At 47.9% G+C, this 20,565-nt stretch overlaps 1 protein-coding gene across 2 annotated transcripts in view; it reads left to right on the forward strand.

Annotated features, from left to right (window-relative positions):
* Window positions 1-741: 741 nt before the first annotated feature.
* The window catches only part of BCR (BCR activator of RhoGEF and GTPase), a 64,574-nt gene continuing 44,750 nt past the window's right edge, over window positions 742-20,565 (forward strand). The window contains exon 1 of one of the 2 annotated variants that reach the window (XM_044275498.1): window positions 742-2,110. In XM_044275498.1, coding sequence (XP_044131433.1) covers window positions 1,141-2,110 — 970 coding nt within the window. In that variant the 5' untranslated portion in view covers window positions 742-1,140. The remainder of the gene's footprint in view (window positions 2,111-20,565) is intronic. The other variant, XM_044275499.1, reaches the window with a different exon arrangement.

Here is a 20,565-nt window from a genome sequence, read left to right on the forward strand (position 1 = left end):
CTCCGGTAACCCCCGCAGTACAGAGATGAGAGCAGGTGAGCTCTCCGGTAACCCCCGCAGTACAGAGATGAGAGCACGCGAGCTCTCCGGTAACCCCCGCAGTACAGAGATGAGAGCACGCGAGCTCTCCGGTAACCCCCGCAGTACAGAGATGAGAGTACTGAGCTCTCCGGTAACCCCCGCAGTACAGAGATGAGAGTACGTGAGCTCTCCGGTAACCCCCGCAGTACAGAGATGAGAGCACGTGAGCTCTCCGGTAACCCCCGCAGTACAGAGATGAGAGCACGTGAGCTCTCCGGTAACCCCCGCAGTACAGAGATGAGAGCACGTGAGCTCTCCGGTAACCCCCGCAGTACAGAGATGAGAGCACGTGAGCTCTCCGGTAACCCCCGCAGTACAGAGATGAGAGCACGTGAGCTCTCCGGTAACCCCCGCAGTACAGAGATGAGAGTACGTGAGCTCTCCGGTAACCCCCGCAGTACAGAGATGAGAGCACGTGAGCTCTCCGGTAACCCCCGCAGTACAGAGATGAGAGCAGGTGAGCTCTCCGGTACCCCCCGCAGTACAGAGATGAGAGCACGTGAGCTCTCCGGTAACCCCCGCATTGTATGCGGTACTGCGTGCGGCTAGAATTCCTGGGAGCAATCAGTGCGGCTCACAGGACGGCCTCACGTTACACACGCTGGCTGACACGGGGGGCGGAGCCACGCCGACCCCGCCCCTCACACAAACACACAGGGACTGACACACAATAGAGAGGCCGAGGAGAGCACTTCAGGGACGTAAGGAGACTGGATTCGGGCTGAGAGAAGCCCCGGAGGCAGCGTCCTATCACCGGAGGAGTCGGGGCAGCAGCAGACCGGGAGCCCAACAGTCCCATTAGACCGCAAGAGTCCTGGTAAGAGAGACTGCTGTGATAACATGGATACACATAGGCTGCCTCCATTAAATGAGCCAGGAATCCAGTGACATTCACTTATACAGGGACCTGAGCCAGGACCGAGGTCCTGAGAGACATCCTGGATATACATCCCTAGGAGCAATACACACTGCTTACTACAAACTGAACCCAGACTGGTGATGCCAAAAGCCTCATGCTGAGCTTCTTTGGCAAAGTGTCCCCCAGGGGCCCCGACCAGGATGCTGGAGCCAGCAGGGTTCGCCGAGGCGTGGCGCGCACAGTTTCCAGATGCAGAGCCACCCCGCATGGAGTTACGCACTGTGCGGGACATGGAGCAGGAGCTGGAGAGGTGCCGAGCGTCAGTACGTAGACTGGAGCGGGAGCTGAACAGGGAGCGCTTCCGAATGATCTACCTGCAGACCCTTTTGGCCAAAGAGAGACGAGGTTATGATAGACAACGCTGGGGATTTGAAGAGAGGGATCCACCAGGTGGTGGTGAGGAGAGACCTTTGGGTCCAGGTCGAGAAGAGCGAGCACTGGGTCCTGGAAGGGAGCAGAAGAGCCCAGAGGAAAGAATTAGAGGACCTGGTCGCAGGGAGCCACCTGTCGGAGCCCCTGATTTGTCTCCCGGGGATGTACCTAGGGGCCCCCGTCGGCTATTAAGCTTGACAGAAAGGGATGCGCTAGAACCACGGTCAGACCGGCTTCGCAGGGCAGCATCCCATCCTGAAGGGAATCCAAGGCCACCTCCGCCTGTAGAACCTCGCCGTGGACGCTCTTCAGACAGCAGTTGTGGTTGGGATGGCGAATACGAAGAAGCTGAGTTAAATCCACGCTTCCTTAAGGATAATGCATTACCTGGTCCTGGAAGTCACTGGGGAGGACCATGGCCTCGGCGCTCAGTTTCACCACAGAGCTTTGAAGACTTAGGGGGTGGATACACACCTGACTGCAGCTCCAATGAGAACTTGACTTCCAGTGAGGAGGAGTTGTCTTCTGGACCCTCTGGTAGGGTATCCCCACGGGGTCCCTGGGGTCGGTCTCCGCCTTCACCTGGCAGTGCCAGCCCTCCTACACCCCAGGCACCTGCTCGCCACTGTCAGCTGAGGGTATCTGAAGCAGCAATTGTTGGTGTGAGACGTAGTGGACAGATCTGGCCGAGTTGCATAGAGCCGCCTGGAAGAGACGGAGGATACCATGGAGATGGTGGTGAGAATATTCTGTTTCCTATACCTTTTTAGTTCTAGAAACATTTCAGCATCATTCTACTTCATTATTGCCTTGTCTTCACCGAACATGACCTTCTGTCGTTAAATACGTATTTGTCGGTTAGTAGGCATGAATAATGAAAGTTTTTTACTTCATGCCATGTAAGAGGACATGGTGGTGCTGTCTTAGGCCTCGTTCACATCTCCGTCAAGCAGATCCGGCTGTTTGATCTGGCACAAATACTGGCAGTCAGCTGGACCAAAAACGGCTGCATGCAACGGTATTTGTCCTACTGAAACCTGGCATTTATGCCCAAAAGTGGCCCGGTCAGTAGTGATGCGGCGGTGATCTGTTAGCTGCTCTCTGCTGGAAATACATAGCCTTAGTCTGGTCCTGTCTAGGCGGTGTGTCCTTTTAGACTTCAACCATCAGGTTCTGCCGCTAAGAGCAGCCACTGTCAGCCATATTTGTTAATGGCAGTCACCCACTCACTAACAAAGCCTTTGCACGTAGACGCTCATGGCTTCTTTGTTCTCCTCATCTTAACTTTATCTGCAACCATTTACTATAAGGTTCCTTACACAAATCAATTTTGCACTGCTGATTTACCGCAATTTTAAAAAACATGCTTGATTCCGCTCTCTAGCCTCCAGGGTATGTTCACATGGCAAAAATCCACCACACGAAAAAAGTGACAGATCAGCAGGCTGAAACGTCGCCAGAAAAGTGCAAAAAACGCTAGTTATTTTAGCCCCATGGACTTCCCTGGGGAACACAGCTAAAATCTACTTGAAAGAAGTGACCTTCTACTTCTGAAGTGGATTGGAAATCCATAGCGGAGAAAAATACCGCCATGTGCAAAGGTTGGCGGTTCTCATATTGAAGTCAGTAGGAAGCTGGTGTTGACGATTTGATTGAGGATTACGTCACGGAAAACAGTGGTTTTCCGAAACAGGATACGCAGCGGATTTTATTAGTGTGAACATGCTCTCGTATGCCTCATAGCTGTGTACTGCAGTCTGTGGTTCTCAAGCTGAACTATAACTCCCAACATGCCGCTGCAGGCTGGTTTGCAACACCTAGAGAGCTACAGGTTGGAGACCATTAAAGGGTTTCTCCGGGCTGTTAGAGAAAACGGCGCGTTCAGTGGGCACGTGCCATCTCCCTTCTCTCTTCCTGTCCACTGCTATGTCTATGGCAAAGCAGCTCCGAGCAGGAAGACAAAAGGAGGACAGCACGTGCACACTGCGTATGCCGTCTCCTCATACAGATGATTGGAGGGGGTGCTGGGTGTCGGACCCCCACCAAACTGATATTGATAACCTATTCTAAGGATAGGTCATCCAATATTCAAAGCCCAGAGAACCCCTTTAACTGACAGGAGGTTCACACTAGCGTTAGGAGATCCGACAGCCTGTTCCATTGGCCAGACATAAACTGCCGCATGCAGTGTTATTTGTCTGGCCGAAACCCGAAATCCAATGGTTCCCAACACAATCCGCCTACGCCGGATACGGTGAACTCCGGCAGGCTGTTCCTCTGCCTTTTGAAAGCCGATGTGAACGTACTCTTAGCTGTCTACATCAATTTCATACAACCTGTGACTCTCCAGCTGTGGCGAAAAGGTACCAGCATGCCATGGAAGCTGCGGCGCGCGTTGGCATGCTGGTACTTGTTCTCGCACATCAGCTGGAGAGCCACAGCTCGCCGACCACTGCTGTCAGTTATAAACTGTTAACTATATAGAGAGCACATAAATAATACAGATCTGTAATGGCAGGACGCTCTGAATAATAGATCGATGAGGTTTGATGGTTCCCCAGCGGACTACCTGGCCTCTGTAGGAATCTCCCTATAGTTCTACAGCAGCGATCAGCAACCTTCAGCACTCCAGCTACTGTGAAACTACAGCTCCCAGGTAAAGAAGTCTCAGGTTATTTCTACAGCATCGGGAGATAGGACTTTTCTTATAAAATTGTTTCTCAACTAAGAGCACCCACCTAGGTTATATTGTGGAGCGTGTTTCATGCCACTTAAAATATGTGGGTCATACCACTTGCAAGTTGAATACACGCATTGCTGAGCATGTCTCAGGTTTTCAATTAAAGGGCATCTGTCAGCAGATTTGTACCTATGACGACCTGTTACATGTGTGCTTGGCTTATGAAGGCATCTGTGTTGGTCCCATGTTCATATGTGTCTGCATTGCTGAGAAAGATGATGTTTTAATATATGTTAATACACCTATAGGAGCAACGGGGGCGTTGCCGTTACACCTAGAGGCTCTGTCCTTTAAACAATACCTCTTTAAAACTGTCACTGCCTAGTGTGTTGCGACGCTTTTTAATGGAGGATTGTCGGCACGTAAAAAAACCTGATGCGGAGGTTTATATGTTTCGGAGGAGGATTTGTGAGTGAAAAGCTGGGACTCTTAGGGCTCTTTCACACGAGCGGATGCCATGCGGGTAATCTGCTGCGTGAAATAGTGCCAAGCCCCGTTCCGGACAGCAGAGACACGGAGCAGTAACATGACTGATAATGCTCTTTGCCTCTCTGTGACTTTTTTTTACTACAAAATCACGGTGACAACTTTATCTCTGTGATTTCATAGTAAAAAGGTCACAGAGAGGCAAAGAGCATTATCAATCATGTTACTGCCCGTGTATCTGCTGTCCTGAGCGGGGCTTGGCACTCCTTCACGCAGCGGATTACCCGCACGGCATCCACTCGTGTGAAAGAGCCCTGAGTAGAGACAGTACGAGTCCTGCTGACCCCGCCCACACAGGATGATTGACAGCTTTCTGTGTACACACACTGATACAGGGAGCGCTCTCAATCCTCCTGTGTGGATGGGGTAATTAGGACTCTGTATCCTATATATCGCAGAGAATCAGGACTCGCCTGACAGGTTCTCTTTAGATAGAGCAGAAAATTCTGCTGATGGATCTGCTTGACTATAATGACTAATAAAAGTTAATTCTTTCTTTACGACTCCTGATCTTATAATGAGCTGAGTCATAAATCATCCATGAGAATAGACTTTCTGATGTCTGGAGAAGACTTCAGTTTCATCAGCTCGGATACTACAGCAACGTTTCTGACATCACCTTCAGTTCCCCAAAGCGTTCCTCCAGTGCAGAACTACCCCTGAAGATGTAGCTCATCTCCTTCCCCATGTTCCAGTACTAAGCTTCCATTAAGAGTAGATAGTCATGTTTTCTAGCGTGCGTCCCATTTTATAGCTGAAAGAATAGAAACCCTAGAAGGAGCTGTTTTCATTGCTCGCACCCCGGGTGGATGTGGGCTGTCATGTAGGTGTGCCTTCTCCGTGTCTCTGCTATTCCAAGTAAAGGGGACAGAGCGTGCAGAAATCTTCTGGGTGACAAGACGGCCCTCCATTGCATCCAGAATTGTGCCCTACTTGACAAGCAGACCCTTCTAGTGTAAAACGTCAAACCTAGGCCTAGTTCACACTTCAGTGATTTGGTCAGTGTTTGATCAGTGATTTCCATCAGCGATTGTGAGCAAAAAACACAGGACAGAAGCCAACTAGTGTTGAGCGAACTTGTGTTTAAAGTTCGGGTTATCTAAGAATCGCGTTATGGATTCTAAATTCTGTTAAAGTCCGTGGTAGCAGAATCCATAACGCAATTCTTCGATAACCCGAACTTTAGACGCTGAACTTAAAACACAAGTTCGCTCAACACTAAAGCCAACCTTTCCATTAGGGCTCATGCACATGGCCGTGTTTAGCAGCCTGCAAATCTCAGATCTGCAAAACATGGATCCCGGCCACCATTTATTTAGTTACATTTCTGTAGAAATGTCCTATCCTTGTTGCAAAACAGACGATAATAGGACATGTTCTATTTTTTGCGTGGTGCTGCGGAACGGACATGCGGATGTAGACCTGATTGGGTCCACATCCCACCCACAAAAATTGCGAATTGGATACGGGCGGGAACTACAGTCGTAGACCTTGAGGCGAGTTTAGACCGATGAAGCGTCCGAATGTCAGGAAGGAAGCGGAATGATGATTCGCAGTGCCTGCGCGAACGACAGGATCACCCAATGGACAAGCGTCTTGCTCGGCGGCACATTTAGATGGCCAGATTATCCCGATGGTTCTGTCTAAATCCACCTTGAGCCTCTTTTTCACACAAACAGAGCCGTTGGTTTCAATGGTTCTGTGCACATGAGCGTCGTTTATCACTCATCCTCTCTGCGTTCAGGAAAAAGCACGTTCCATATTTTTGTACATTTTCCACACGTCCCCAGCTCCATAGAAGTGAACGGGGCTTGTGTGAAAAACGGAAGGTATCCAGAAGCAATGTGGTTTTCACCGATGGTTGCTAGGAGATGTTGGGTGGTGGTCTTCAGTTTCATTGAAAATGAATCAAAAGCTGAACCATTGGATGTAGGGGTGGGCGATATAGGCGATATGCGATATGAATTTGGGCCACGATATGGATTTTCCGCCATATCGCCGGACCGCGATATGATCGCGCGCACCATGTTCTGAGCCGGCCGGCACAGCGGAGGGAGGAGGAAGGAGGAGGGAGTCCCTCCCTCCCCACTGTGCGCGGCTGCAGCTGAACACCAATGAGGACCGAGGAGGAGGAGGGGAGGGACTGTGGCCACTGCACTACCAATGAATGTGCCGGCCATATCCCTCAGGGTCCCCCTCCTCCCCCCCATCATTGGTGGCAGTTTGCAGTTCCGATCGGAGCCCCAGCAGTGTAATGCTGGGGCTCCGATCGGTTACCATGGCAGCCAGGAGTCACGCTGCTGAAGTCCTGGCTGCCATGGTATGTTAGTGAGCAGAGAGCAGCGCATTATACTCACGTGCACTGTGGCCGGCGGTCGCTCCTTCTTCTGTCTGTGCGGCGGATAGCTAATGCTTACAGCATTAGCAATGCGCCGCACAGACCTATGAGAAGGAGCGACCGGCGGCCACAGCGCACGTGAGTATAATGCGCTGCTCTCTGCTCACTAACATACCATGGCAGCCAGGACTTCAGCAGCGTGACTCCTGGCTGCCATGGTAACCGATCGGAGCCCCAGCATTACACTGCTGGGGCTCCGATCGGAACTGCAAACTGCCACCAATGATGGGGGGGGGGGGGGGAGGGGGACCCTGTGGCCACTGCCACCAATGATTAATACTGGGGAGGGAGGGAGGGGGGGTTTGCGTTACCAGAGGGGGCAGATCAGAGGTTGGGGAAGGGAGGCAGATCAGAGGCTGGGGAAGGGGGGCAGATCAGAGGCTGGGGAGAAGATCAGAGGCTGGGGAAGGGGGGCAGATCAGAGGCTGGGGAAGGGGGGCAGATCAGAGGCTGGGGAAGGGGGGCAGATCAGAGGCTGGGGAAGGGGGGCAGATCAGAGGCTGGGGAAGGGGGGCAGATCAGAGGCTGGGGAAGGGGGGCAGATCAGAGGCTGGGGAAGGGGGGCAGATCAGAGGCTGGGGAAGGGGGGCAGATCAGAGGCTGCCGCCATGGTCAGCTCCCTGCTGTTGTGTGCACTATGCACAGGGCAGCAGGGAGAGTGTAAAGTCCTATTCACCCTAATAGAGCTCTATTAGGGTGAATATGACAAGGGTTCTAGCCCTTAAGGAGGCCAATAGTTAATAAATAAAAAGTAAAAAATAAATAAAATTTAAACACACCCCCCCCCATATAGAAAACAATATATCGCAATATATATCGCATATCGCACATGCTTAAAATTATATCGCAATATAGATTTTAGGCCATATCGCCCACCCCTAATTGGATGCAATCGCAGACAAAACTGATTAAACTTGCATTCAAAACCATCAGTTTTTCCCTGAACAGATCCTGACTCGTTCCGTGTCGCCCGTGTGAAATGAGCCTAAGGCCTCATGCACACGACCGTTGTGTGCATCCGCGGCCGTTGTTCCGTTTTTTTCCACGGACCCATTGACTTTCAACGGGTCCGTGGAAAAATCGGAAGATGCACCGTTTGGCATCCGCGTCCATGATCCGTGTTTCCAGTCCGTGAAAAAAATAAGACCTGTCCTATTTTTTTTCTCGGACAACGGTTCACAAACCCATTCAAGTCAATGGGTCCGTGAAAAATCACGGATGCACACAATATTGTGATCCGCGTCCGTGATCCGTGTCCGTTTTTTCCTATCTCTTCAAAGGCAAACTTGACTTAGATTTTTTTTTCATTTTTCATGTCCGTGGATCCTCCAAAAATCAAGGAAGACCCACGGAACAAAAAAACGGACACGGATCACGGAACAACAGAAACCGTTTTTGCGGACCGCAAAAAAAAACGTCCGTGTGCATGAGGCCTAAGGGTGCCTCGACACAACCGCGTCCGTTTTGCAGTCCGCAAAATATGGTCCATGTGATTCCTCAATTTTGGCAGGACCCATTGTTAAAAAAAAGCCTATTCTTGTCCGCAAAACCGCACATCCACGTAAGCTGCAGCTGCTTATTTGAGCCTTAAAAATTGCTTGCTTATCGTTAATGGCCGTGCGGTTTTGCAGGAACTGTTCAGTGATTAACAATAATTAAGCAAATACCAATCAATTTCTAATAATCAAATACCAGACAGCCGCAGCTCACATAGGTTTTCGGCATCTTTGTTTTTCCCACACACGTTTTTTGCACTACTTCCACACATATTGTATGGTAATTTGCGGCAGATTTTCCTGTAAGGAAACCTCATAGAAAATGCGCAGTGTCGGAACTCAAGGATACGTTTAGGGTATGGCCACATGGAGCGTATACATTGAATTTTCTAAAACTGATTCACACGAGTAAAAAAAAAATTAAAAAAAAGTGTGAATTCTGTAGAGGAATTGACCCACGATGCAGATTTTAATTTATGCTGTGGATTTCCATCGCCAGTTTCGCCCTTTGCAATACACATGGTGAATTCCGCAACAAATTCGCGCGTAAAGTATGCTGAGCCCCAGGTGACTGTACTAGGTTATGTGCGGACTTTCCAGCGGAAAATCGGCAGTGTAATACAGCACCATTTATAAAATCTCATGTACATGGTACGGAAATTGACCCACTGTGCGGATTTTGAAAACCCGCAGCCCATCAATTGTCTGTGCGGATTACATTCTTTGTGATGGAAAAGGTGAGATCTGGGGAAAATTTACGTCAAAATACATGACAAAATCTGGAAGTAACATGCCGATTTTGGTACAGAAATGTAGCAAAAACTGAACTAAAATCCACCTAAACTACCCTGCTGTGCCTCCAGAAGAGAGCGTTTCCTGACTCGGGCAGCATCCGACTAAACGCTGACATATTACAGTCAGTTCGCTTATCAATTTAGATTTTTTTTTTATTTTTTATTTTATTTTTCACTCATCTGTCCGTTCAGGGAAAAATCGCAGCATGTTCTGTCTTCAGTTTTTTGCACGGAACTAACCATTCAAGTCAAGGCTTCAGTGAAAAAAAACTGAAGGGCGCGGACTGTTTTTCACTGATTGTTGTTAGGGTGCGTGGGGTGGTGTTCAGTATTTTCACTGACGTGAAAAACTGACATCTGTGTCGGAAAAACTGAATGCAATCGTAGAAAAAGCTGTAGCAAAGGTGAAGGAAAATCATCAGTTTTCCACTGCCGGCACTCTGCCGAGGTCTGTACCGCTGTCGGCTCGGGTCACTGCGGCGGAGGTTCTGGCACAAGCCTCTAGTGCAGATTCTAGCCAAGGACAAAGTATCGCTGCATAAAGCGGTATTTTGTCTGGCAGAATGCCGTTATCCATATCGGACCACATTCTAGTCGGTGAGAGCCGGTGGGTGCCAGCGCTGTATGGCATATGTATACCGCCTGATCCCAGTTTCCTTTCCAGAACAGAAAACTAGAATTTTACCACAGATGTGATCCAAAGGTGAGACGTCTCGGCAGCCGAGAGGGACAGATGGATTGGGGTCCAAGGTAGGAATTGTTCCTCTGAAAGATTGACACTTGGGGCCCTTCTTCTGTACATTTCCAATACGGGTGAGAAGGAGCTGGTGAACATCCATCTTTACAGGATAATTACTATTGTCCCCGTGTCACCCGGAGAGGAACTGGGAAATGAATCCCCCACCAATTATCAGTAATGTATATAGACAAGACGTCTGCTTCAAATGGACTGTAATCTTCGAGCAATATGGAAGTACCAGAATATGTGCAGAGCTGTCAACACATTGGCCCCTCACACAATGCTTGAAGCCGTTCTTTCACTTGTGGGGCAAGTCGGTAAGCCACAAGGTTTTTTGGGAGAGGCTCAGTTAAGGGCTCATGCACATGAACAGGTTTTTTGCCGCCTCCGATCCACTTTTGTTGTGGGTCGGATGCGGACCCATTTACTTCAGTGGGGCAGCAAATGATGCAGATAGCACACCGTGTTCATGTCCGTTCTGTGGCCCCGCAAAAAGAAAATAGAACATGTCCTATTCTTGTCCGTTTCACGTACATGGAGAGATACGTTGCAGGATGTTCCATTCTGCAAAATGTGAAACACACAGAGCCGGTATCCATGTTTTGTGGATCCACAATTTGTGAACGGCAAAAAATGGCTACGGCAGTGTACATGAGCCCTAAGGCTGGGTTCACACTTATGTGAACAGCTATTGTGAGCCAAAACTGGGTGCGGGTCAGAAACGCAGAACAGATAAATATCTTCTATTCACTCTATGCATTATACCTGATCTCCGAGTAGGCTTCACTACAGGTTTTGGCTCACAATAACTGATCAAATAACTGAAGTGTGAACTCAACCTTAGGTCGCATGCACACGACCGTTGTGTGTTTTGCGGTCCGCAAAACGCACATGGCGTCCGTGCGCGCTCCGCAATTTGCGGAACTGCACGGACAGCCTTTAATATAACTTCCTATTCTTGTCTGCAAAACGCAGACAAGAATAGGACAGGTTATATTTTTTTGCGGTCCATGGAATGGAGCAACGGATGCGGACAGCACACGGAATGCTGTCCGCATCTTTTGCGGCCCCATTGAAGTAAATGGGTCCGCATCCGAGCCGCCAAAACTGCGGCTGTGTGCATGAGGCCTTAGGGTGCATTCACACGACCGTATTTTTGGGTCCGCATCCGTTCCGCAATTTTGCGTAACTGGTGCAGACCCATTCATTTCAATGTGGCCGCAAAAGATGCAGACAGCACACTGATCCGATCTGCGGCCCCGCAAAAAAGGTTAGAGCATGTCCTATTCTTGTCTGCAATTGCAGACAAGAATAGGCATTTCTGTCATAGGGCCGGCTACATTCACACAGCCGGTATCCGTGTTTTGCAGATCCGCAATTTGCGGACCACAAAAAATATAAACTATACGGTTGTGTGAATGTAGCCTAAACCACATAATTTGCTAGTTTAAACATGTTTGGTATTTAGCTATACTTTAAGCTTCATTCGCATGTATTAAGGACCCCTCGGCTCTGATTGCCGCCATATAGTGCCTCTATGAGAATTAGTGTCAGTGAAGAATAACTTGGTAAAATGGTAGGAGGAGGTACAAATCCCAAATACATCAGTGTGCTCATGCATGGATCCTGTGAGGCAACACTGAGTGCCTATACGTCCATGTTTCGGACCTGTAGGCACTCCTTATGGGGATGTACGTTGCCTCCACAAGGCTCAGTGTTCTTACCTATAAGCAGTGCTTTAAGGGGGAGTTTACTTTGTAATATGCATATAGTGAAACTGAATGCGAGTGTGTCCCCGTGTAATATCGGGAGCACACTGCTGTGTAGCATAGGCCAGTAGCAGGCTATGGAAGCCACCTTACAGCTCCATGGAACACAGATCCATAAAACCGTTGACGTTTATACTGCCTGGCTCCTTCAATCAAAGTGCAGGGGCGCGGCAGTTGCAGAGAGAGCTGAGCCTCTAGGTGTAATGACAACACCCCCATTGCTCCTAGAGGCTCATCTGCATTTATTAAACAATCATTTCTCTCAGCAATTCAGGCGTGAACATGGGACCAACACAGATGCCTTCAGCTACCAAGTGCACATGTAACAGGTCAGCCAGTTTCATAGCTACAAAACTGCTGACAGATGCCCTTTAAGCTGGGGAAACCTATTGTTGTAGATTGGCGACTGATGAACGCATAGTCAAGTTTTCTCCTCTCGTCTGTAAGTAACGTATCTGTGTATGGTTTTACTCTTCATTTCTTATCAGGTACTTCTATTAACGTTTGCATGAAATTACTTTTATATAGAAGATCGCCTGTGTAATCCGGACCACTGCTTGACGTCAGAGCTATATTTACTTAGGGCTCCTTCCACTCCTTTTCTTCCTGTCAGATCTAGATGTGACTGTCACAATCTCATCTTCGAAAACCTGCGCCATACATCAGTAATTTCAGATGACCGTTTTTCTAAATCGCTTTGGTCTGTGTAGGCCGCCATTTTGGATGACCACGGCATAAGTTAAAACGGCAGCTCACCAGTCGATCTCAGCTGTGATCTGTGTGTGGCCTGGTTTCCATTGATAGGATGCATATGTCATTGATCAGCATGTGTCACGTTCACCGACGGTCAGCAGAAAAATCGGCTATATTGGCATTTTCAGGCATCTAAAATCTCTAGTTTATGGCCTCCAGAGTCTGAACACCAGTCTGTTCTGTGATAAGCATTAGTCATGGCTTTATGATGTCATTAGCTGCGTTTTGTCAGTCAGTGTTGTCAGCCCTTAAAATGGCTCCACTCTGATGTAGAAGGTCCTAAGGGCTCATGCACACAACCGTATGGCTTTTTCAGTGTTTTGCGGGCCATTTTTAACGGATCCGTCTTTTGTTTCAGTAGTGTCTCTGGTTCTGTTTTTTTGTATGGCATATACAGTAATTACATAGAAAAAAATTGGGCTGGGCATAAAATTTCCAATAGATGGTTCCGCAAAACGGAATGGATACGGAAGACATACGGAGTACATTCCATATGTGTTGCGAACCCATTGACTTGAATGGAGCTAATGAACGTGATTTGCGGGCAATAATAGGACATGTTCTATCTTTTGAACAGAGCGGAAATACGGAAACGGAATGCACATGGAGACACTCAAGTTTTTTTTGCTGACCCATTGAAATGAATGGTTCAGTATAAGCAACGCGTACTGAACTAAAAAAACGGCCAGTATACTGAATGCAAAAAAAGTTCATGTGCCTGACCCCTTAGGCCTACTGCACACAAACATGTGCGCCCCGTGGCCGTGCTGCAGCCCGCAAGATGCGGGGCCGAAATGCATGAACACCTTCCTGGGGCAGCGGATCACGGACCCATTCACTTTAATGGGTACGCGATCCGGCCATTCCGCAAAAGGATAGGACATGTTCTATCTTTTTGTGGAATGGAAGTATGGGACAAAACCCCACGGAAGCACTCCGTAGTGCTTCCGTAGGGTTCCATTCCGTGATTCCGTTCCGCATCTCCGGATTTGCGGACCCATTGAGGTGAATGGGTCCACATCCTTGATGCGGAATGCCCACGGAACGGTGCCCGTGTATTGCGGATCCGCAAATGCTGTCCGCAGTACGGCAACGGGACACCTACGGTCGTGTGCAAGAGGCCTTAATGGGGTCCCACCATAAGATATGACTACCTATCCACAGCTAATGGAGTGATGGTCATGCATGTGCACTCATTCTCTGAGGCCACCGGAGATGGCGGCGTACACTGCTCGGCTATCACCGGTAGTCCTGTAGAGAATGAATGAACGACGGCTCTCATGTGCAACCGTTGCTGCTTTTACTTTGGGGGCTTCCAGACCCTGATTTTGTGATTGGTGGGGATTGGCTAGTGACAGTTGATTGATTAAAGGGTTTTTGCCATTTTTAACATCCCCTTTACAAAGTTCTCCCTGCCCCATACAGGAGGACCTCTGTATGAATAAAACCCTGCCTGCCCAAATCTGTGCTGTCTCTGGACTTTGATATTTGGGCTAGTAAGTAAGTAAGTAAGTATGTATAGGCTCTAAAAGTGGCATTTTAAGAAAGGTGAAGCAGTGTGAACTTTGATCCAAAGCATACCATTATTTGCCTTTTTGCATACTCTTTAACCCCTTCAAGACTGGGTGACTTTATTTTTAATTTTTTATTTTTTATTTTTTTTTACTCCCAGCCTTCCCAAAGCCATAACTTTTTTATTTTTCCATCCACTTAGCCGTATGAGGGCTTGTTTTTTACGGGACAAGTTGTAGTTTCTAATGGCGCTATTTACAGTTGCATACAATATAGTGGGAAATGGGGTGGAATTATAAAAAAAAAAATTTAAATTCCGCCACAGTTTTATGGCACTTGCAAGCGGGCAGCATTTTCTTTATATCCAACTGCCGTTGTAAATTTATGTGAGACGGTTGGGAAGGGGTTAAAATCCAGAAGAGCCTTTGTGTGAATCTTTAAGGGTGATTCTTTGTGCGGATCGCGCTGACATGGCTGCTTGTTCGCTATCAGATGTTCCTCCATTGTTTCGCAGTGAAGGTTTCATTCGTGTTCCAGGTCTTTATAGCCACTCATCCCCTCTCCTGCTTGTTGCATTGAGAAGATGGTGGAGGGGAAAGCTGGGCAGATGTTAATCAGTCCCATCTTGTAGAGACCATCTGTCTCTAAGCTGAGGACAATAGCCTAGTCGCATGGAGCACCTGCTAATCCCAAAGCACTCTGAACCCACCAGGGCAAACCCCGGGCACTCTCTTTTATTTCCCACATGTGCGCCTGTCTCTTGTACACTTTTATCTTGAAATACTGACATTTCTTCACTTTCCGGACCCTGGCGCTCTTAGCTGTGCCTTGGGTACGATTATGTAGGGCAGTTCTGAAAGGCTCATGCTTTTAATAACTCTAGGTAGAGGCAGTGGACGTGGTGGGGGGTGTACATGATATGGAAGAGACAAAAAGAGGACCGCCATGTGACATTGAAAAACCAGCACTCGTGGGGGGAAAAAGGACACAGATAAAGGGAGGACACGTGACGTGATGCTGCTGAACGGCAAGATATTTACAGCCTAATCCCATTGTGTCCACTCAACCTTATCAGGCTTTGAGCACCTCCAGCTCGGCTAATGGCCAAGCTAGTTAAAGCGCCTTTGTATTTGTCCGGCCTTTTCTCTCCTGGTTTTTGGAGAGGCATTGGGAAAACGCTCCCTGCCCCCACAGTAGCAATATCGCCTGACTAAGCTGGAAATTTTATGAGCGTCAGCGTAAATATATTATATGGTATATGCTGACCTTGTTATTTACAGATCATGTGTGGCCACTAACCGTGGAGTAGATGACGTTGTCATCTCTTGTATGAGCTGAAGGGCGCCCCCAAAAAATATGTTTTATATTCTTCCCCACCCCCTCCCTGTAATTTATATAGTGCCAACATGTTCGTTAAGATCATGAGCATTAGGGGTTCGGACAAATTTATCATTCACTTTGTGATGGAAATTTGTCGCACTCGATTTTATTTTTTTTAATCAAAAAATTGACAATTTTATGCCATACTTTTCGCTGTCAGAAAGAACATGGGGCCCGTGGAGGGGCACGGTCTCCTGCAGCCCGCCAAATTTACTTAGCCATTCATAGCTATAGTTGGTATAAATTTGCATTTCTGATGCATGGACATGGACACAAGATGCAAAAAAATTCTGAGGCTATGCACTATTGACTAAGGGTCCATTCACACGTCCGCAATTCTGTTCCGCATTTTGCAGAACGGAATTGCGGACCCATTCATTTTGATCCAGAAATGCGAATCCGCAATTCGGTTCCCGAAAAAAATAGAACACGTCCTATTCTTGTTCGCAATTTGCCGGCGATGTGCGGTCCGCAAAATACGGAACGCACATTGCCGGTGTCCGTGTTTTGCGGATCAGTGGAACCGCAAAACACTTACGGACGTGTGATTGGACCCTAAGGGTTCTTTCCCACGTGCAGTTTTCTTTTCCGGCACTGAGTTCCGTTAAAAGGGCTCAATACCGGAAAAGAACTGATCAGGTATATCCCCATGCATTCTGAATGGAGAGCAATCAGTTCAGGATGCATCAGGATGTCTTCAGTTCAATCATTTTGACTGATAAGGCAAAAGATAAAACCGCAGCATGCTACAGTTTTATCTCCGGCCAATAAACCTGAAGACTTGCTTGAATGCCGGATCCGGCATTTTTTTTCCATAGGAATGTATTAGTGCTGGATCTGGCATTCAAAATTCCGGAAGGCAAGATCTGTTGAATAAGATCAGGTGAAAAAAATAAATGACACCGGACGGGGTTAAAAGCAGAGTGTGCTTGGCGTGCATGCTGTACCTGCGCTCCCTGGACTTTGTGTGGCTGTCGTGGCCCATAACAGGTAGGAACTAGTGTTAGGGACCACTCATGGGGGCGACCTTGACGTGGTGAGTGGCTTATTACGCTTTGGCCAAAATGTACACCAATGCCTTATTCAACATCCAGCATAAAGGCAGGGCAGAGTGCTGGTTGCAGAGTGCGATTGCATTTTGTGTTTTTGCGTTTGAAAAAAATAAATGCCGGATCCGTTTTGCCGGATAACACCGGAAAGACAGATCCGGCATTTCAATGCATTTTTTGACTGATCAGGCATTTTTAAGACTGATCAGGATCCTGATCAGTCTTACAAATGCCATCAGCTGACATACGTTTTGCCGGATCCGGGAGGCAGTTCTGGCGACGGAACTGCTTGCCGGATCACTCTGCCGCAAGTGTGAAAGTAGCCCAAGATCAGTGTATGAAATGCTGGACTTTTTTTGTACCGCATTCTATTAGGGCAGTGTTTCCCAACCAGTGTGCCTCCAGCTGTTGCAAAACTACAACTCCCAGCATGCCCGGACAGCCTTTGGTCCGCAGTGGATTCATTCAAAAACTTTGATGTCAATGCTGTTTCCGTACTGCATTAAAATGTATTGGCTCCGTGTAGGTAAAATTTGTCTCGGCCTAATTTGTGCGAGACTTTGGTGAATTACTACTATATTCCTTTCTGCGTATTTAAAAACGCCAGCCAGTACCAAAGCCCACTTTTGGACTCCTATTTTAAAATGTTTTTAAATACGCAGATGGGAATACTGTAAGAATTCACCGAAGTCTCGCGCAACTTTGGCTGAGCAAATTTTACCTACCCGGAGCCAATATGTTTTAATGCTTTAAGAAAACAGCATTAAAAATGAAGTTTTTGAACAAATTGACTTTGAATCTATGATCGGAAGCTCGATTCGCTGAAGCTTACTCGTTAGTTATAATTTATCTGTGTAAAGGCGCCACCGATTACCCAATGAACTAGCGAAACGCTTGTTTAGCAGGTAGTAGATGGTTGGTGTAGTCACTGTCAGTAAATCATCATTTGCCGCGTGCTTCCCAGTCTGTGTGACCACGCCGACAAAAACATGTCCTATGTTTGGCCGCAACATGTGGATCGCAGACCCTTTGAAGCCAATGGGTCCGCCCTGCAATGCCGTGTTTTGCGGATCCGCAGTTTGCAGTCACGGTCGTGTGAATGCACCCTAATGAGTATGGCCAGATTTACAGGGGTTGTGCAGGGGTTTTCTATTGATGACCTACCCTCAGGAGTGCCGCCTCCTGATCCCTGCACTAAGTCAGAGGGGTCTGTCGTGCAGCGTTGTGGCTGATGTGAACAGAGCCCAAAGTAATCAATGTCCCTCTTTGTTAACTCTTGGGGTACCGATGCCTTTCTCATATGTACTCATTCAGAGCAGGTTTCAGCTTGGCGTCTGCGTTGCCTGGCACAGGTTTTTAATCCCTGGTTCCCTAACCCAGTTATTAAGCAGTTAAAGAGAGAGCCATGTCTACCTGATGGCTCCTGAATGCGGCCGTATACATTAGTCTTACAGTAACCGCAAATGGAGCGGCTCCAGCTGGCACGGAGGTAACAGGTGCCCTGTATCTAAGAGGTTGTCAAGCCACATGTGCTACACCTGTTTTTGCTGCATTGCAATTGGTTGGTGATGCAGTGTGGTCCCTAGGGTGCTCCCAGCACATTGCAGAGTGATGGTATAAGGGTGCAGCTGCTGTGGAGCTGACAGGGAGGGGGGTTCCTACACCGCACTGAAGCAGAATGATACTTTGGCATTTGTGGCATGGGAGACGGTTGATGGGTGTTGCCTGGCATAGCTGTAACGCTCGTCAGGATGGTGTTATGCCAGTTTCTCACAGCAGCGGCCTTTGGCACAGTATACTGGACCCAGTCATTGCAGATTCCTGTTTCCCAGAAAGTCTGACTTTGGTTTCATTTTGGAAGCACAACACGTACATGGCGGTTTCTTCCAGAGCCTCTGGACGTTGTGCTTCACCTTTGTGCATAGGGCGCAGTTCCAGCCTTTAAAGGGGACCTCTCATCAGGTTAGGGTTGCAGCGTCTTTCTATGGGTTATGGAGCCCTCGGCAGTATGTCCTGAGACGTCTGCTTCCCACCAGGCAGGTGGAGATCATATATAAACCTGCTTTGACATGATCCTTTTTTTTTCTAGCCAGCAATGAATAATAAATGCTATGTAAAAAAAATAAACTGTTGCGGACATTGAATAAACATTTCCGCCATTACAGTTATGGTGTATGGCACGATTTTCAAACTCGCTTTTATACATATACATAGCAACAATATACTTAAGAGGACCTTTCAGCAGGGTCAACCCTATTAAACAATTTTCTGCCTGGTGGGGTTGATCCTGACCATTAAAACCATCCCTAGAAGATCAAAATCCTTTGCACTGCTTGAGATAAAGGGGGAAATTTACCAAAACTGATGCAAAAGTGAACTCTTAGTTGCCCATAGCAACCAGTCGGATTCCACCTTTCATTTTTCAGAGCTCCTTTGGAAAATGAAGGGTGGAATCAGACTGGTTGCTATGGGCAACTAAGCAATTCTTCCTTTACACTAGTTTTGATGTATTTTATTCTATATGCAAATTAGGGCTTCCTAACCCTAGCCCCTTAGTGCATCCCAGCCCTTACGCTTTCTGACGGAGAGGGCCAGGCATTATCATTGTCCTCCTGCTCTGTATTTCCGCACATGCGCTGTATATTCCATAATTAGCGCATGTGCAGTCAACCCGAAGGACATGTAAAGCGCATGCACTGATTATAACATCTATGTCGCATGCACGGGACTACAGGGCCAGGCAAGAGGACAGTGATCACGCCTGGCCCTGTCGGCCAAGGGGAGGGTGTGACAGACGCTGGGCTTCTGAGGTGCACCGAGGGGCTAGGGCCAACCCCCCTCAGTGCACTGGAGCCCTAATTTGCATCTAGAATAAAATTTCTTTTTTTCTCTTGTAGTGCACAACAGATTTTAACCCTGCAGGATCACCCTGCCAGGCAGTATGGCTGGTTTAATAGGGTTTACCCTGCTGACCGGATTAAGTAATCCTTTTACTCTGGCCAGGTATCGCTGCGATCACTCGTGTTACAGGTGATTAGTACACGGAAGCCGCACAGATCACGGTGGGCAGCACTTCTGCCATCCAGGGTGGAGTTGACACACAATGCACTCTCCATAGTAACCCTGTAATTCCCTGTGGAAAATATATACAAATGTCCTCTATTGAGTTAACTAATTATATAATAGATTTTTAATGGCTGTTTCTGGAAAAGCTGTTTGCACAGGGCAATGTGCTGCTGACAGACGGGCATTTTATGCCCACATGACAGATTTGATTGGTCTGTGACAGATTTATTCTGCAGGCTGGCCATGCTTTTAAGAAGACCAGCCCCCTTAGAAGACCACTCCTGTTTGCAGTTTAGGGTGAGGTTCACGTTGTAAGCCGTACCTGCCAGCCTCTCCATGATACAGTGCTCTCCGACACACGTTTTTATTAATGCTTCTTACTGCAGTTTTTGGCCTCTTTAGTGGATCTGGCTGCTGATGAAAGGCAAGGTGGAGGCCGACGTGACAGTATGGCCTCATGCACACGACCGTTTTTTTTTTTAAGGTCCGCAAAAATGGGGTCCGTAGGTCCGTGATCCGTGACCGTTTTTTCGTCCGTGGGTCTTCCTTGTTTTTTGGAGGATCCACGGACATGAAAAATGAAAAAAAAATCTAAGTCAAGTTTGCCATTGAAATGATAGGAAAAAACGGACACGGATCACGGACACGGATCACGGACACGGATGACAATCTTGTGTGCATCCGTGATTTTTCACGGACCCATTGACTTGAATGGGTCCGTGAACCGTTGGCCGTGAAAAAAATAGGACAGGTCATATTTTTTTCACGGCCAGGAAACACGGATCACGGATGCGGCTGCCAAACGGTGCATTTTCCGATTTTTCCACTGACCCATTGAAAGTCAATGGGTCCGCGAAAAAAAACGGAAAACGGCACAACGGCCACGGATGCACACAACGGTCGTGTGCATGAGGCCTATGGCAGTTAGAATTGGCATGCTACTCTCGTACTTGTGCAGCAGCTCCATCCTGTAACCGCAGATCAAGTTTAAACATCTACATAGTTCTAGGT

Source organism: Bufo gargarizans, chromosome 1, assembly GCF_014858855.1.
Source record: "Bufo gargarizans isolate SCDJY-AF-19 chromosome 1, ASM1485885v1, whole genome shotgun sequence".
Classification (NCBI taxonomy): Eukaryota; Metazoa; Chordata; class Amphibia; order Anura; family Bufonidae; genus Bufo; species Bufo gargarizans.